The sequence below is a fragment of the Moschus berezovskii genome, chromosome 10, assembly GCF_049115385.1.
Source record: "Moschus berezovskii isolate FMDL1 chromosome 10, NW_MosBer_1.0, whole genome shotgun sequence".
Lineage (NCBI taxonomy): Eukaryota > Metazoa > Chordata > Mammalia > Artiodactyla > Moschidae > Moschus > Moschus berezovskii.
Genome location: NC_142469.1, coordinates 45,367,746 through 45,385,098, shown reverse-complemented (window position 1 = coordinate 45,385,098; position 17,353 = coordinate 45,367,746). Strand labels below are relative to the sequence as shown.

The 17,353-nt window shown below is 44.2% G+C and overlaps 1 protein-coding gene across 3 annotated transcripts in view; it reads right to left on the bottom strand.

Moving 5' to 3' along the window:
• Positions 1-694: 694 nt before the first annotated feature.
• SLC22A16 (solute carrier family 22 member 16) overlaps positions 695-17,353 on the bottom strand; it is a 37,654-nt gene continuing 20,995 nt past the window's right edge. Inside the window, exons 7-9 of one of the 3 annotated variants that reach the window (XM_088840631.1) lie at positions 14,968-15,077; positions 13,524-13,623; positions 695-1,465 (exon numbers count right to left, since the gene is read on the bottom strand). In XM_088840631.1, the coding sequence (XP_088696757.1) occupies positions 1,368-1,465; positions 13,524-13,623; positions 14,968-15,077 (308 nt within the window). In that variant the 3' untranslated portion in view covers positions 695-1,367. The remainder of the gene's footprint in view (positions 1,466-13,523; positions 13,624-14,967; positions 15,078-17,353) is intronic. The other 2 variants (XM_055433166.2, XM_088840630.1) reach the window with 2 other exon arrangements.

Sequence of the window (17,353 nt, the reverse complement as noted above, 5' to 3'; positions counted from 1 at the left end):
TATAAAAAGTCTAAATAAGTCAAATCCCTTTTTTTAAACTACAGTATCTCTGCTGCTGCTGCTGCTGCTAAGTCGCTTCAGTCGTGTCCGACTCTGTGCGACCACATAGATGGCAGCCCACCAGGCTCCCCCCGTCCCTGGGATTCTCCAGGCAAGAACTTCTCTACAATTGCCTTAATCTTTCTTTCACTTGCCTCTACAGATAACACTAATGCTTCCTTAATTTTAATCTACTGGACATAAGATGTATCCAACAGCTAAATTTCAAGAGCAAAGAAAAAAAATAATAATGAACTTCTGATGAAACCCAAGTAAAGAAAATACCCAAAACCTATGTGCAACTTATATGAAATGCATACTCCTATAACAGATAATACCATATGCCATATTTCTGCAGTCGAAATGTGTAGGATCCTAAACTGTTTTTGCAAAATATAAGTGAAGCTGAGGAAACAAAATTTATTACTTTAAAAGAAAGTAAAACCTTTCTATAAATTATTTTTAAGAGAAAACAATACTTTAAAAAGTTATTTTATATTGGGAACACATCCAGATGTCAATTTCCTAGATGATCTACAAAGTTAAAAAACTTGCAATACTTTTGCAACACCAAAATGCCACATCTTCTATGCACAAGGAATGAGACATATGGAGAGAATTTGGTAAATTTAGGAAAAATAGGAAATTCAGACAAGAAAACTCACTCCTGGCCCCTATCAAGTGTGAGTCCCTTAAGTAGACCAAACATAAGTACATTTGTCTATACATTCAAGCCCTCGGGGTGCTGGAAAGCAAGATAACTATAGTTTTTATAGTTAGACAAGTGTTTTTTGATGGAGCATTTTTAAATAAGACTTGAATTTAGAGCTATGATTCTCCTAAGAGAGGAAGGAATATCATAAATAGAATTGGCAAGTGGCTTTGTCAAAAAAAACACACTCTCACATGCCCCCTCCTCCCAGTCAACATTCCAAGTATTGGGGGGAAGGGAGCTGTGTAGCAGTCCCTCAGTCCTGCAAGAATTAGTGACACAGAAGAACAAACACGGAAAAATATTTTGTGGCAATAAGAAAGCAATACATAAAAAAAAAAGAATTCTCATCTTGTGTTTTATTTCTTCTACTTTTACAAAACAACTGTTTTAAAACTTTCTTGCAAAAACTTTAAAAAGACACATATACATGACATGCAGGAGATGAGAATAATGTTCCTCTAATACAAAAGCATTAAACAATATTTTGGGTGCTGGACAGCACTTCTGGCATTTTTATTTATTAAGACTAGAATCCTCAGAGTTCTCCACTGTGATATTTTCTAACACAGTATTACTGGTTGTGGAAAGTAATTTGCCTGAACTGCTCTCTTTTTCAGTCTCCTCCCAAGTAGTTGTCAGAGGCCTCCTGAGGGTTTCCGGAAGGAAGAATGTTAGAACTCCACTCACTAAGGCCAAAGTCCCAACAAGCAACTAGAAGGAAGCAAAAAAAAAAAAAAGTGACACATCAAGAAAGAAATGTACCCTTCAGAGAATAATCATTTCTGAACCTTGTTCAGCAACCTAGATGTCCATCTGCAGATGAATGGATAAGAAAGCTTTGGTACATATACACAATGGAGTATTTTTCAGCCATCAAAAAGAATGCATTTGAATCAGTTTTAATGAGGTGGATGAAATTGGAGCCTATTATACAGAGTGAAGTAAGCCAGAAAGAAAAACATCAATACAGCATACTAACACATATATATGGAATTTAGAAAGATGGTAACCTTAACCCTGTATCCGTTCCGTTCCGTTCTGTCGCTCAGTCGTGTCCGACTCTATGCGACCCCATGGACTGTAGCCTACCAGGCTTCTCCGTCCATGAGATTCTCCAGGCAAGAATACTGGAGTGGGTTACCGTTTCCTTCTCCAATATACGAGACAGCAAAAGAGACATAGGTGTATAGAACAGTCTTTGGGACTCTGTGGGAGAGGGTGAAGGTGGGATTTAGGAGAATGGCACTGAAGCATGTATATTATCATATGTGAAACGAATCACCAGTCCAGGTTCGACGCATGATACAGGATGCTCGGGGCTGGTGCACGGGGATGACCTGGTGGGAGTATATGAGGTGGGAGAGGGGTTCAAGAAGGGGAACACATGTACACCTGGGGCGGATTCATGTCAATGTATGGCAAAACCAACCAATATAATATTGTAAAGTAATTAGCCTCCAATAAAAAAATTAAAAAAAAGAAAGAGAAAAAATACCACAAAACACTAAATACAAATAAATAATAGAGTGAAATAACCAAAAAAAAAGAATTGAAATTGACATAACAGCTGGCATTTTTGTTTCTCAGTAAGACCTTTTTGGTTACTTTTAATTCGTTGACTAAGCTTAATCTGACCATCCATCAACCACCATGGAGCACCTACTCAATAAATCCCAGTTACTGCCTGCATTATTACTCTTGTAGGCACAGTCCTAGGAGCTACACTGAGGGAAAAAAAAAAACCCTGCCCTGTCTTGCCAGGCTCCAGAGTCTCATGGGAGAGCCCAGCATCTTGGATTTGGACCTGATGGTCAGGGACTATCTTAGTCAACCCTGCTCCTGCCCACAATAACAGACACACTGTCAGCATTCAGTACATGGTAGGGACTGAATAAATGCACGCATGCACGAATGAACAGTTCAATGGACCAAAATCTGCAGCATTTAGGGGGAAACAAAACAGAGGCAATGGAAACTAGCTGCTACTCTGTGCGGGGGGACGACAGTTTCCAAGTGATTTCCTATAAAAATTCAGTATTTCTTTACCTTCCAGGTTTTGACGCATGAAAGGCAACCTTTTAGACTACCACCAGGGTGTTTGCTTTCAAAAATGCAAATCACATTACAAACCTAAAGTCTGCATATCTCTTCTCTGTTGATCACTATGAAGATACGTGTGGGTTTTAGAACTAAATCTGGATATAGTCTGTAAAAACTTTGTCTTTACATAATTTAAACTCCTTTAGCAAAAAGTACTGAGAAGAGCCCATAAAAATAAGTCATGAGCTTTCTGATAAATCTGCATATTTTGTGCTTTTATAGTCTCTGAGATACAGTGCAAACTGAGACACAACGTGAGGCCACATCAGCTACAGGTGTGACCTGGGAAGACAGTTGTTGGCTTGTTTTGCAAAATACTGATAACCTAATTCCAGAAATGCATGAGTAAGCCAAGAAACAGTAACAGTTTAAAGTGATATTGCAAAGGACGTAGAAATCCCAAGAAAGCCCTCTGTCAGGGTCTGAAAAACACTGAAAAAGCCTAAACAAGAAACAAGTGGACAATTCAAGACAAGACTGGATTTTCTTTTTTGACTTGGTAGTGAGAATCAGTTCAGTTCAGTTCAATTCAGTCGCTCAGTCATGTCTCACTCTTTGTGACCCCTTGGCCTGCAGCACGCCAGGCCTCCCTATTCATCACCAACTCCCGGAGTTTACTCAAACTCACGTCCATTGAATCGGTGATGCCATCCAGCCATCTCATTTTCTGTTGTCCCCTTCTCCTCCTGCCTGCAATCCCTCCCAGCATCAGAGTCTTTTCCAGTGAGTCAACTCATCGCATGAGGTGGCCAAAGTATTGGAGTTTCAGCTTTAGCATCAGTCCTTCCAATGAACACCCAGGACTGATCTCCTTTAGAATGGACTGGTTGGATCTCCTTGCAGTCCAAGGGACTCTCAAGAGTCTTCTCCAACCCCACAGTTCAAAAGCATCAAGTCTTCGGCGCTCAGCTTTCTTTATAGTCCAGCTCTCACATCCATACATGACCACTGGAAAAACCATAGCCTTGACTAGATGGACCCTTGTTGCCTAAGTCATGTCTCTGCTTTTCAGCATGCTGTCTAGGTTGGTCATAACTTTTCTTCCAAGGAGCAAGCGTAGTAGTGAGTAGTGAGAATAGTCAGGCACTGAACAAACTCAGAACCTTGAATCTCTCCTTTCACTCCAAGCAGGTCCCCCACCCCCTTGGCCAGCCCTCCCTACCCCACACAAGCACGCCAACAACCCCCTCCATCCCACCTCTCCCTCCCCCTGGCCAGGAGGAGCCTTTGTCCCCTCTCACCTTCTGCTGGGGGTGGGCGGTGGAGGGGTGTGTGGGAGGTGGGGTCTTCCCCCATCAATAGATTTCCCTTCTTTCTCATAAACTTTTGATCTTTTCCTTTCCACTGGCTAGTTTCCATCAGTAAAAATAAATTTCTTGAGCCTCTTCCAATCTCTGTACCCACTCTGCCTGGGAACTTGTACTTGCTACCTGTGTGGCCCTGGGCAAGTGACTTAATTTTTCTGCTCCTCAGTTTCCTTATCTGTAAAATAGAAATAATAATACTACCTGCCCCCAAAGGACGGTTGAAAGGATTAAATTAAATAACACATTTAGGGCACTTAAAACAGTAGCAGCTGAGGAGTCAATAAACGTTAGCTGACATTACTACGCTCTCTCTTTTGAAACAAGCAAGAGACTCCCCGCCTCAGCCCACATCCACTGCAGCCCCCACCCATCTTCTACACAGCAGTCCCTGCTTCTCCTTCCATCCTGCCCACCCCCGCCTCCCCGGCCCCCAGCAGCATGGCCCTCACCCAATAGCCCTGGACGCTGCCCTTCCCAGGCCACAGATTGCTAGCTGCCAAACCTGACAGCCGTTTGCCGTTCTGCTTTTCTGAGCCACTGTCCTGTTCTGCCTTCCTCGCCTCCCCGCCTCCTCTGGGGTCCTGGTCACCTCCCCACCTCCCCTGCTGCTGCCCCTCAGTTTCCGCCCTGAACCCCTCTTCCCATCAGGCGCTAAATGCCACTGTTTCCAGGGTTCTGCTCTTCAGTCTCCCTCCCTTTTCCCTCACCCTTCATAAGCTGACTCTCAAGTCTGTACCCCTGGGAGTTCCAGACCTGTAAGGGTGCCAGCCTCCCCCCTACCCCCACCCTCCTGCCCCCTCCCCAGCCATCAAGCAGGCACCTCCCACTCCTCACCCACAATTCAAGTGCACAGTTCCTCCCCACCTCAGCCTTGCTCCTCCTCCTAGAGTCCCCTCCAGCCCTGAGAACAACCTTCCACCCCTCCAGCTGGCCCCTTCACCATACCCAACTTGTCAAGGGTCCAGAGGGTAACACTTTTCCATCCTGTCCTCTCCAACCGACCTTTGGTCTGACATTCTGACCTCCTTTGAGATCCCTGGATCCTTTCACCCTTACCTCCTGACACCTACAACCCACCCTGGGTGTTAGCAGCAATGCTCGCACCCAGACTCAAACTGGCCATATTTCTTTTCTCCTCTAAGTTTTTGCCTTTCTGTTGCTTCTGCATGGAATTCCCTTATCTCCTCTTCCACCTGGCTGACTCTTACCGGCCCCTCCAGACACAGATGAAAGTACCCTCCTGTAGGAAACTTCTCCTCTGGCCCTCTCCCGCAACCCCATAACCCCAATATTCCCTACCCCAGCCCTCTTTTCTGGGACCTCTGCCTTCCACACCAGTCTGGATATCTTTCAGGACAAATGCTGTCTCTTTCATCCTTGCTGCTTATCACCTACTTCAAAATCAACACTCAATCTTTGCCAAATGAGTTCATGAATACAAAGATTATGTGAATTAGATGTCCACTTTTTTCCTTAGATTACTAAAAAATAATGGTTGAAAATAAAAGCAACAGAAGGAAAGATGCTCATGTGCTTCTTTTGGAAAGAGAAAATATAAACTTATCTTCTAGATGATTATGTCTATTCCTCAAAAGGAAAATACTGGCTCCCTGGGCAGTTTGACATCCATAAAAAAGCTTCATGAGAAATTTAATAATTCATTTTTTTACTCATTAAAAATAATAAGCAACATCTGCTACATCCAAAGGAAGCACATTCACAGAATATTTTTAGAAATACACACAAGACCCTGATGACAGAGGTGGTCCTGGGGGAGGGGGGACGAGGGTCAAGGTGGAAGAACTTGTTTCTCTGCAACCCCTTTAGGACTGTTTGTTTAACCTACGAAAAAGGCACGGTATTTGGATTTGAACCCAAGTATGTCATTTAAGAGCTTCCCTGGTGGCTCAAACAGTAAAGAATCCACCTGCAATGTAAGAGACATGGGTTCGATCCCTGGGTTGGGATGATCCCCTGGAGGAGAGCATGGCAACCCACTCTGGTACTCTTGCCTGGAGAATCCCCATAGACAGAAGAGCCTGTTGTGCTATAGTCCATGGGATCACAAAGAGTCAGACATGACTAAGCGACTAAGCATAGCACAGAACATGTCATTTAAATAGTGATAGAAAAACAGTACCTACATTCTATGAACGGAAAAGACCCTGATGCTGGGCAAGCTTGAGGGCAGGAGAAGAAGTAGGCTACAGAGGATAAGATGGTTGTATGGTATCACTGACTCAGTGGACATGAGTTTGAGCAAACTCTGGGAGGTAGTGAAGGACAGGGAAACCTGGTGTACTGCAGCCCATGAGGTCCCAAAGAGTCGGACACAACTGAGCAACTGAACAAAACCAACATTCTATGAAGACTGCTTTTCGTAAAGCAAGTAAAATTGAGCTTGTCATATAACAAGCACTATTAGAGTAGCTGTTAAATAAAATTAAAAATCCCTTTTAACTTTATAGTCCGTAAGAAAGCTGATCACCGAAGTATTGATGCTTTTGAACTGTGGTGCTGGAGAAGACTCTTGAGAGTCCCTTGGACTGCAAGAAGATCCAACCAGTCCATTCTAAAGGAGAACAGTCCCGGGTGTTCATTGGAAGGACTGATGCTTAAAGCTGAAACTCCAATATTTTGGCCACCTCATGCGACAAGTTGACTCACTGGAAAAGACTCTGATGCTGGGAGGGATTAGGGGCAGGAGGAGAAGGGGAAGACAGAGAATGAGATGGCTGGATAGCATCACCGACTCGATTGACATGGGTTTGAGTGAACTCCGGGAGTTGGTGAAGGACAGGGAGGCCTGGCGTCCTGTGATTCATGAGGTCACAAAGAGTCAGACACGACTGAGCGACTGAACTGAACTGAACTGAATGGATCTTTATGGATGTCCTTAAAAAAATCTTTGTTTGGTTTTAGTGACTTTATAGCAGTTTGCTTTTATAGATTTATCTATCTTCTTCTATGTGTCTTGGCTTATTTTTAAAAAACATCTTTTCCGGTTTCATCTTCTATTAATGAGGAACATAAAGAAGAGAAGCGAAAAGCAAAGGAGAAAAGGAAAGATATAAGCATCTGAATGCGAGTTCCACAGAATAGCAAGGAGACATAAGGAAGCCTTCCTCAGTGATCAATGAAAAGAAATAGAGGAAAACAATAGAATGGGAAAGACTAGAGATCTCTTCAAGAAAATTAGAGATACCGAGGGAACATTTCATGCAAAGATGGGCTTGATAGAGGACAGAAATGGTATGGCCCTAACAGAAGCAGAAGATATAAAGAAGAGGTGGCAAGAATACACAGAAGAACGTTACAAAAAAGAGCTTCACGACCCAGATAATCACGATGGTGTGATCACTCACCTAGAGCCAGACATCCTGGAATGTGAGGTCAAGTGGGCCTTAGGAAGCATCACTAGGAACAAAGCTAGTGGAGGTGATGGAATTCCAGTTGAGCTATTTCAAATCTTAAAGGATGATGCTGTGCAAGTGCTGCATTCAATATGTCAGCAAATTTGGAAAACTCAGCAGTGGCCACCGGACTGGAAAAGGTCAGTTTTCATTCCAATCCCAAAGAAAAGCAATGCCAAAGAATGCTCAAACTACCACACAATTGCACTCGTCTCACATGCTAGTAAAACAATGTTCAAAATTCTCCAAGCCAGGCTTCAGCAATACATGAACTGTGAACTTCCACATGTTCAAGCTGGTTCTAGAAAAGGCAGAGGAACCAGAGATCAAATTGCCAACATCCGCTAGGTCATTGAAAAAGCAAGACAGTTCCAGAAAAAAACATCTATTTCTGCTTTATTGACTATGCCAAAGCCTTTGACTGCATGGATCACAATACACTGTGGAAAATTCTGAAAGAGATGGAAATACCAGACCACCAGACCTGCCTCTTGAGAAACCTGTATGCAGGTCAAGAAGCAACAATTAGAACTGAACAAGGGACAACAGACTGGTTCCAAATAGGAAAAGGACTACGTCAAGGCTGTATATTGTCACCTTGCTTATTTAATTTCTGTGCAGAGTACATCATGAGAAACGCTGGGCTGGATGAAGCCCAAGCTGGAATCAAGATTGCCGGGAGAAATATCAATAACCTCAGATATGCAGATGACACCACCCTTATGGCAGAAAGTGAAGAAGAACTAAAGGGCCTCTTGATGAAAGTGAAGGAGGAGAGTGAAAAAGTTGGCTTAATGCTCAACATTCAGAAAACCAAGATCATGGCATCTGGTTCCATCACTTCATGGCAATAGATGGGGAAACAGTGGAAACAGTGTCAGACTTTATTTTGGGGGGCTCCAAAATCACTGCAGATGGTGATTGCAACCATGAAATTAAAAGACGCTTACTCCTTGGAAGGAGAGTTATGACCAAAATAGACAGCATATTAAAAAGCAGAGACATTACTTTGTCAACAAAGGTCCATCTAGTCAAGGCTACGGTTTTTCCAGTAGTCATGGATGGATGTGAGAGTTGGACTATAAAGAAAGCTGAGCACCGCAGAATTGATGGCTTTGATCTGTGGTGTTGGAGAAGACACTTGAGAGTCCCTTGGACTGCACGGAGATCCAACCAGTCCATCCTAAAGGAGATCAGTCCTGGGTGTTCATTGAAAGGACTGATGTTGAAGCTGAAACTCCAATACTTTGGCCACCTCCTGAGAAGAGTAGACTCATTGGAAAAGACCCTGATGCTGGGAGTCATTGGGGGCAGGAGGAGAAGGGGATGACAGAGGATGAGATGGCTGGATGGCATCACCGATTCAATGGACATGGGTTTGGGTGAACCCCAGGAGTTGGCGATGGACAGGGAAGCCTGGCGTGCTGTGGTTCATGGGGTCTAAAGAGTCGGACATGACTGAGCAACTGAACTGAATTGAACTGGAAGTGCTAGCACAAAGGAGATGATTCTGGAAAAGTCCATGCCCTAAAAAAAGAGTAGTGAGCTCTCAAAAACTTTTTCTTGTGTAGGCCAGACCCAACTCTCCTAATTAAGCACACTTGACTGGGTGCCTATTGCTGGGGCATGAGAGAGTACCACGTTGAACCAATGATTCCCAAAAAGCAGATGCATACCACCTGTGGGTGCACAGTGATTTTTTTTTTTAAGGTCATCTCATACAATTTATTTCTTGTAGTATTTTGCTAGTGTATAAGACATATAACTAGTATGCATGTGTGTTAGTCGCTCAGTCGTATCTGACTCTTTGCGACCCCATGGACTATATACAGCCCACCAGACTCCCCTGTCCATGGGATTTCCCCGGCAAGAATAGTGGAGTGAGTTGCCATTTCCTCCTCTGTGTAACTAGTATAACACCCATGATTTCACTGTTATTGTTGCTTAGGGCAAATCTAAATTATAAAAGCCAGTGTCTCTGATTTAAAATGTTAAATATTATAAATTATAACATGAATGGCACACAAAGTAAGAGAAATGCTTTACTGGACCCAATTGTGGCGATACAAAATGCCCTGTTCTGCAAGAGTTCAATGGTTTAACTGGGAGACAAAGACATATGTGCAAATGTTACAGCCAGACTGCCAGAGCGGGCTGTGGAAAGGGTACGCACGAGATGCTATGCAGACCCGGGAAAGAGGGAGACTGGGTCCCTGGGTCTGGGTGGCCTTCTTGAAGAAGCGGGGTTTGCTCCGTGTCTTAAAAGCTGTCAATACACGGGGGCTGCCTCATCTAGGGCATTTGGCCCCCACTAGTCATCTGGCCGGAGAAGGCAATGGCAAGCCACTCCAGTACTCTTGCCTAGAAAATCCCATGGACGGGGGAGCCTGGTAGGCTGCAGTCCGTGGGGTCGCTAAGGGTCGGACACAACTGAGCGACTTCACTTTCACTTTTCACTTTCACACATTGGAGAAGGAAATGGCAACCCACTCCAGTGTTCTTGCCTGGAGAATCCCAGGGACGGGGGAGCCTGGTGGGCTTCCGTCTATGGGGTCACACAGAGTCGGACACGACTGAAGTGACTTAGCAGCAGCAGCGGCAGTCATCTGGCAGAGTCAGAGCAGGAAGACAACCTGGAAACGAGGCAGGTGGGTCCAGCTCTGGTCTCAGCTCCCCAGCTATGTAAGTCACAGCCACTAAAGCTCCAGGACAGCATCATCCAGGAGAACTGCTCTCCGCCAAACCTGGGAAGATGCTGTGAAAGGGACCTCATAGGAGTACTGGAGAGAAATCGCGGCCATAATGCATCTTCCAGTTCTGGGAGCCCTTCACAGTTCTGACCCAGATGCAGTGCCAGCTTCTGAGGCAGCCTGGGTCCTAACAGTTCTTGAATTTACCTCTTAAAAAGGAAAAAAATAAAGGTCTTTATCTATCTACCTATCTACCATAAAATATGTTTTAAATGCATAAAACAAACGTACACTTTAAGAAATAATTATAGTACACATTGCTATATTTAAAATGGATAAACAGCAAGGGCCTATTGTACAGCCCATGGAACTCTGCTCAATGTTATGAGGCAGGCTGGATGGGAGGGGGTCTGGGGGGAAAATGGATACACGTATATGTATGGCGGAGTCCCTTCTCTGTTCACCTGAAACCACCACAATATTGTTAGTAGACTATACCCTAATACAAAAGTTTAAAGTTTGAAAAGAAAAGAAAGAATTATAAAGCAAACATATCATGGTCTTGATCACCCACAAGAAAACACTGCTTGCACCCCAGAAGCCTGTCTCTCCCTCCTCCACAGGAGGGGGTCCTGGTAGTCAGTTAGCCCCATCAGTTTTCCTGGCTTTAATTTGTATAGTTACAGAAAGTCTGTGGAAGAGGTGTCTCTTTCTCTTAAGGAAAAAAAAAAGGTACATGAAAGCTTGGGGGAGGTGGGCAAGAAGCATTCTCTGCAGAGGGGATGTTCCAGCAGAGGTGGGGCGGGGTATCAACGAGAGCAGGGTGGCTGTGGAGAGGCGGAGGAGGTGTGTGAAGAAACAAAATAGGGAAGATGGGGAGGGGTCAATCTTGAAAGGACATGAGGATCAGGCAGAACTGGGGTTTGTTCTGAAGGTGAGGGGCAGCGGGACCAGAGCTGTGGGTTCAGCAAACTACTCTGATGGGGTGGGGTGGGGGTGGGTAGAGTGAGGGGAGGGAACCTGGGAGGCAGGCAGTGATGAGGAGCTGGACTGGAAGCAGGTGAATAGGGAGGTTGTGAGTGAGGAGGATTTGGTGTCATGGATTGAGAGGAGTAGGGGGCGCGGATAAAAGCTGGTGCTCCGGTGTCACGTGGGAGGCCAAGGACTCCCACCCCATGGTGGAGACAGAAGGAGGAGGGAACATAAATCAGCTGGCTTTGGGAAATGGTGAAGTTATAAGATGCCCAGGGAGGATATCCACAGGGCTAGTTGACTATGCCAAAGCCTTTGACTGTGTGGATCACAATAAGCTCTGGAAAATTCTGAAAGAGATGGAAATACCAGGCCACGTGACCTGCCTCTTGAGAAACCTGTATGCAGGTCAGGAAGCAACAGTTAGAACTGGACACGGAACAACAGACTGGTTCCAAATAGGAAAAGGAGTACGTCAAGGTTGTATATTGTCACCCTGCTTATTTAACTTCTATGCAGAGTACATAATGAGGAACGCTGGGCTGGAAGGAGCACAAGCTGGAATCAAGATTGCCAGGAGAAATACCAATAACCTCAAATATGCAGATGACACCACCCTTATGGCAGAAAGTGAAGAGGAACTCAAAAGCCTCTTGATCAAAGTGAAAGAGGAGAGTGAAAAGGTTGGCTTGAAGCTCAACATTCAGAAAACAAAGATCATGGCATCTGGTCCCATCACTTCATGGGAAGTAGATGGGGAAACAGTGGAAACAGTGTCAGACTTTATTTTTTGGGCTCAAAAATCACTGTGGATGCTGATTGCAGCCATGAAATTAAAAGACGCTTACTCCTTGGAAGGAAAGTTATGACCAACCTAGATAGTATATTAAAAAGCACAGACATTACTTTGCCAACCAAGGTCCGTCTAGTCAAGGCTATCGTTTTTCCCGTGGTCATGTATGGATGTGAGAGTTGGACTGTGAAGAAAGCTGATCGCCGAAGAATTGATGCTTTCGAACTGTGGTGCTGGAGAAGACTCTTGAAAGTCCCTTGGACTGCAAGGAGATCCAACCAGTCCATTCTAAAGGAGATCAGTCCTGGATGTTCATTGGAAGGACTGATGCTAAAGCTGAAACTCCAATTCTTTGGCCACCTCATGCGACGAGTTGACTCACTGGAAAAGACTCTGATGCTGGGAGGGATTGGGGACGGGAGGAGAAGGGGACGACAGAGAATGAGATGGCTGGATGGCATCACCGACTCGATGGACATGAGTTTGAGTGAACTCCGGGAGTTGGTGATGGACAGGGAGGCCTGGCGTGCTGTGACTCATGGGGCTGCAAAGAGCTGGACACAACTGAGAGACTGAACTGAACTGAACTGAGTGAGTCTGCAGCTTGGAAGCCAAGTCAGCACTCAGGAGCAGTTATCCACACAGTGATTGGGAAAGACATTCACGATGGCTCTTGGAGAGTGAGGCAATCAGAAAAAGAAAGAGAAGACAGAGAGTGAACAGCCTAGAGAAAGCTCCAAGCAGGAAGTTCCAGAAAGGAAGCCTGGAGGAGGAGGGAGAGGACCAGCACCCGCGGGGCTCCCCTGGGAGTCACTGCAGCGCCTCCAGCCACCCCCACCATCCCCACCTCCTTGCCCCCCACCTCCCTTCACCCATCTTCCTCCTGCCCCAGTTGTGTAACGGTGCTCTGTATGCCTTCCCAAACTCACAGCCGGGCCAGGAGGAAATCTGCAAACTGAGCAGAAGCGTCCTCAGGCTTCATAAGCAGGTGAACAGCTCACATTGCCAACGCCAGAGGAGGCACACAGGCAGCCCAGCCCATAAAGAGCCCCTCAAGTTTCAGAGAAGCTGCAAACCACACACCCCTACACCTTTCCACCAGACACTCTTCCAGGAGCAGCAGCCTCCAGAGCTGGCCTTGGTCAAACATCACAAAGGCTGGGGGTGAGAGGCAGCCAGCGGATCCCGATGGAGGAGCACAGGCTCAGAGACCAGAGACCAGAGCTCCTGGCTTCGTGATGTGCTGAGGAGAGGCCCTACTTGAGCTGACCAAGTTGCAATGAACAGCTGACAGTGGGGAGAGAGGGGAAGGCAATCAACAAACAAGAGAAACAGCAACCACCATCCTACTTAACAACTGATGAGCTGTTAACAAGGATGCCAGAAATCCCCAAGCCAAATTATAAGTTGGAGCCTAATAAATTAAAATATAGAAGGCAGTCAGCTGCTCTGCCTCACTGCTATCTCAGTCAAGTTCTATAAATTGATGAACACCTGTGGCATGAAGATCCAAATGCTGGAGAGATAAATGCACAACGGGGCCACGATGCTTCCCACACGGCCCACCGTGCTGCCACTCCCCACGGCCAGCGACCTGGAAACACAGAGAGAATTAAGACAGCAGCAGGAACAAAAGACAAGGGACATGTGATACAGACAGTGAGGGAACAGCTGCCCAGATCCCCGTCCACCCTCCCCACAGAGAATAAATAATCAAACTTAAGTCAACTTAATATATTTGGAAATTAACTTTAATTTTTCAAGAACTGTTCATGATTTCCCCTGGAGGATGAAATGGCAACCTATTCCAGTATCCTTGCCTGGAAAATCCCATGGACAGAGGAGCCTGGCAGGCTCCAGTCCACGAGGTCACAAAGAGTTGGACACGACTAAGCGACTGAGCACACATGTTCATGATTTATATTCACATTCGGTGAAATATCAGTGTCTACAAACATGCAGACAATTCAAGACAAAACAAAAGCAAACCAGTCTTCATCAGCTACGCAGATGAAGCTCTTACTATACTCATTCAGTCTAACACTGAGGGTAACATCAGTCTTCTACAGCTGAAGTTTATTTAGAATAGGAAGCAGGGATTTGGGAAACCAAAAGATTTATATCTATGGATCCTTCTATTTCAATTTCTTTAAGTCAAGCAATATCTTAATATACTGTCCTTTATTTATAGAAGCCTTATAGAATCTCTAGGAGGAAGCAAAGAATGTGCTTCCAACACGAGTGTGCTGTGCTTGCTCACTGAGTCATATCTGATTCTTTGCAACCCTATGGACTATAGCCTACCAGGCACCTCTGTCCATGGGGAGTCTTCAGGCAAGAATACTGGAGTGAGTTGCCAGGCCCTCCTCCAGGGGCTCTTCCCAACCTAGGGATCAAACCTAGGTCTCCCGTATTGCAAGCAGATTCTTTACTGTCTGAGCCACCAGGGAAGCCCTTCAACATGAGTAAGTATCTCTTATTAAGCCTAGGAGAGAGGCCCCAGGAGAAACCAAATATGCCAAACTCCTTGATCTCAGACTTCTAATCTTCACAACCATGAGCAAACACATTCCTATTGTTTGAAGCCCTCAATCTGTGGTGTTTTGTTATGGCAGCCCTGACACAACTGACATCAGGACATCAAGAGACTCATCCTTAGAACATTAGCCCTGAGTCGGTGTAAGTCAATTGTGTTTGAGATTTAAAATGGTTTTAGGACAATACAGCATTATTTCAAAACAAATTCTCTAATATCCTTGCTAATGACGTATAGACAAAGCCTCTGATTCAGAATTAGCATCATCATGTAATCTTCCCACATCTCGGAGTTCCCATACTTCTACTAAAAGAAGGCATTTATACTCAGAGACTAAGTGTAAGGATATGACACATAAGTGAAAGCTAATAAGAAAACAACACAAAAATAAGTAACTCTTACCTTACAATGGTTGGATACAGCTCCGCTGTATAAAGGTATATAAGGCCAAATGCTGCCCCTATGAAAAATTTTCCAGCCATAGTTGCCACCACTAACCAAAAATGGTAATCCTGAAAATGTATATATTGGCAAAATAGACCATCATTTTGTCATCAAGTAATATTTTTAAAAGAAAAAGAGAAAATCCTTAAAATTATTACTTAAAACTTTCTAATCCTCCAGTGTCTTTCGGAACAGTAAGTTTCATTTTTGTTTGAATCTATTTTGTAAATTCTGCTCACGGTCTGCAAAAGTTTTCCCTCTTTATGAAATTTAGAGAAAAGTTTTACTGTGCCACCTCTGCCTAGGACATTTCAAATTACCAATTAAGAAAAGCCATTTGGGAAGAGACACTGTGGAACAAGACCCTCCCAGATAGTTTCTGCTGTCATCCTTGACGTATTCTACTTCCTGAAGTAGTCCTCAGAGACTTCTCATAGTCCATCTCTTCTCTCCCCTGTCTGCCAGCTGGGTGTTGAGATCCAGGTGACCTTGGAGTTGATGCATTAGGGGTGGCAGCATCTCTGTCAACCTGCGTCCCTGAGTGACTCCAGGGAGCCAAACACCCCCTTCACCACCCCTACACCCACCAGCGAGGAGCCACCTCAAACTTTCTGTGAGCAGGAAATAAAAGTCTGTGACGTGAAGTCACTGAGAGTTGGCAGTGCCTGTATTAAGGCAGCCAGCGTCACCTATCACCTTCATGACTTTGCATTCAGAGCTTGCTGAATGAATTAATGGAACTCAGGAAAATTGTATTGTGTTGACATCACCATTTGGAGAGAAGTTTTATTAGAGGGGACATTTTTGTGATTAACAGTTAGTACTCTATTTCTAGAAATGCCATCAGCAGCTTTCCGGTCTTCCACATTACTGCTGGGGCTTAACCACCGTACAGATGAAAAGTTCTAGGGTTCCCCTAAATCCTCACTGGCTCAAAGACAGTTGCCATCAACTCAACTAATATAACTGTAAGCTGCTTAAAAACACATGCAAAAAAGGTATGGATGAAGCTCCCTCAAAGTGGCAGAGACCTCCAAGTCTTAAGTAATTTTAACTAATGTGAATCAGTTGCATGTAACAATCACCTGGAAATTTCAATCCATAACACATTTGATTCACCAGTTTTTCACTGATAATTAAGTGAAGCATAAGAGGAAGTCACTGGTTAGCTTAAATTAGATTTCAAACAATATACAAAACTTAAAATGCCTTGATATAAATGTTGAGATAGTACTGCTTTATAATTATATAATCACTATAATTTTATATATATATAATAAAATTATTTTAAAGTATTGTTATAGTGACCACATTTTCTATATTGAGAATGAAAATACAGGTTCTAGTAACATTTGGGGTGAAAAAAGGAAGAGTTCTTCTGGTGCAAGAGGTATCTAGCCCAAAGAGTTTGCCAAAATACAGGAATGAAGAAGTCATTTCAGTAGTTTATGGCACTGTTTCTCACTAAGAAATTGCATTCTTAGAAACAAGATCCTTGGGAAATACATGCACAATAGAAACTGGAAACTACTAACCTACCAGTGGAAGTGAGAAATAGATTTAAGGGTCTAGATCTGATAGACAGAGTGCCTGATGAACTATGGACAGAGTGCCTGATGAACTATGGACAGAGGTTAGTGACACTGTACAGGAGACAGGGACCAAGACCATCCCCAGGGAAAAGAAATGAAAAAAAGCAAACTGGCTGTCTGAGGAGGCCTTAAAAATAGCTGTGAAAAGAAGAGAAGCAAAAAGTAAAGGAGAAAAGGAAAGCTATTCCCATCTAAATGCAGAGTTCCAAAGAATAGCAAGGAGAGAGAAAAAAGCCTTCCTCAGGGATCAATGCAAAGAAATAGAGGAAAACAACAGAATGGGAAAGACTAGAGATCTCTTCAAGAAAATTAGAGATACCAAGGGAACATTTCATGCAAAGATGGGCTTGATAGAGGACAGAAATGGTATGGCCCTAACAGAAGCAGAAGATATAAAGAAGAGGTGGCAAGAATACACAGAAGAACTATACAAAAAGATCTTCACGACCCAGATAATCATGCTGGCATGATCACTCACCTAGAGCCAGACATCCTGGAATGTGAAGTCAAGTGGGCCTTAGGAAGCATCACTAGGAACAAAGCTAGTGGAGGTGATGGAATTCCAGTTGAGCTATTTCAAATCCTGAAAGATGATGCTGTGAAAGTGCTGCACTCAATATGCCAGCAAATTTGGAAAACTCAGCAGTGGCCACCAGACTGGAAAAGGTCAGTCTTCATTCCAATCCCAAAGAAAGGAAATACCAAAGAATGCTCAAACTACTGCACAATTGCACTCATCTCACCCACTAGTA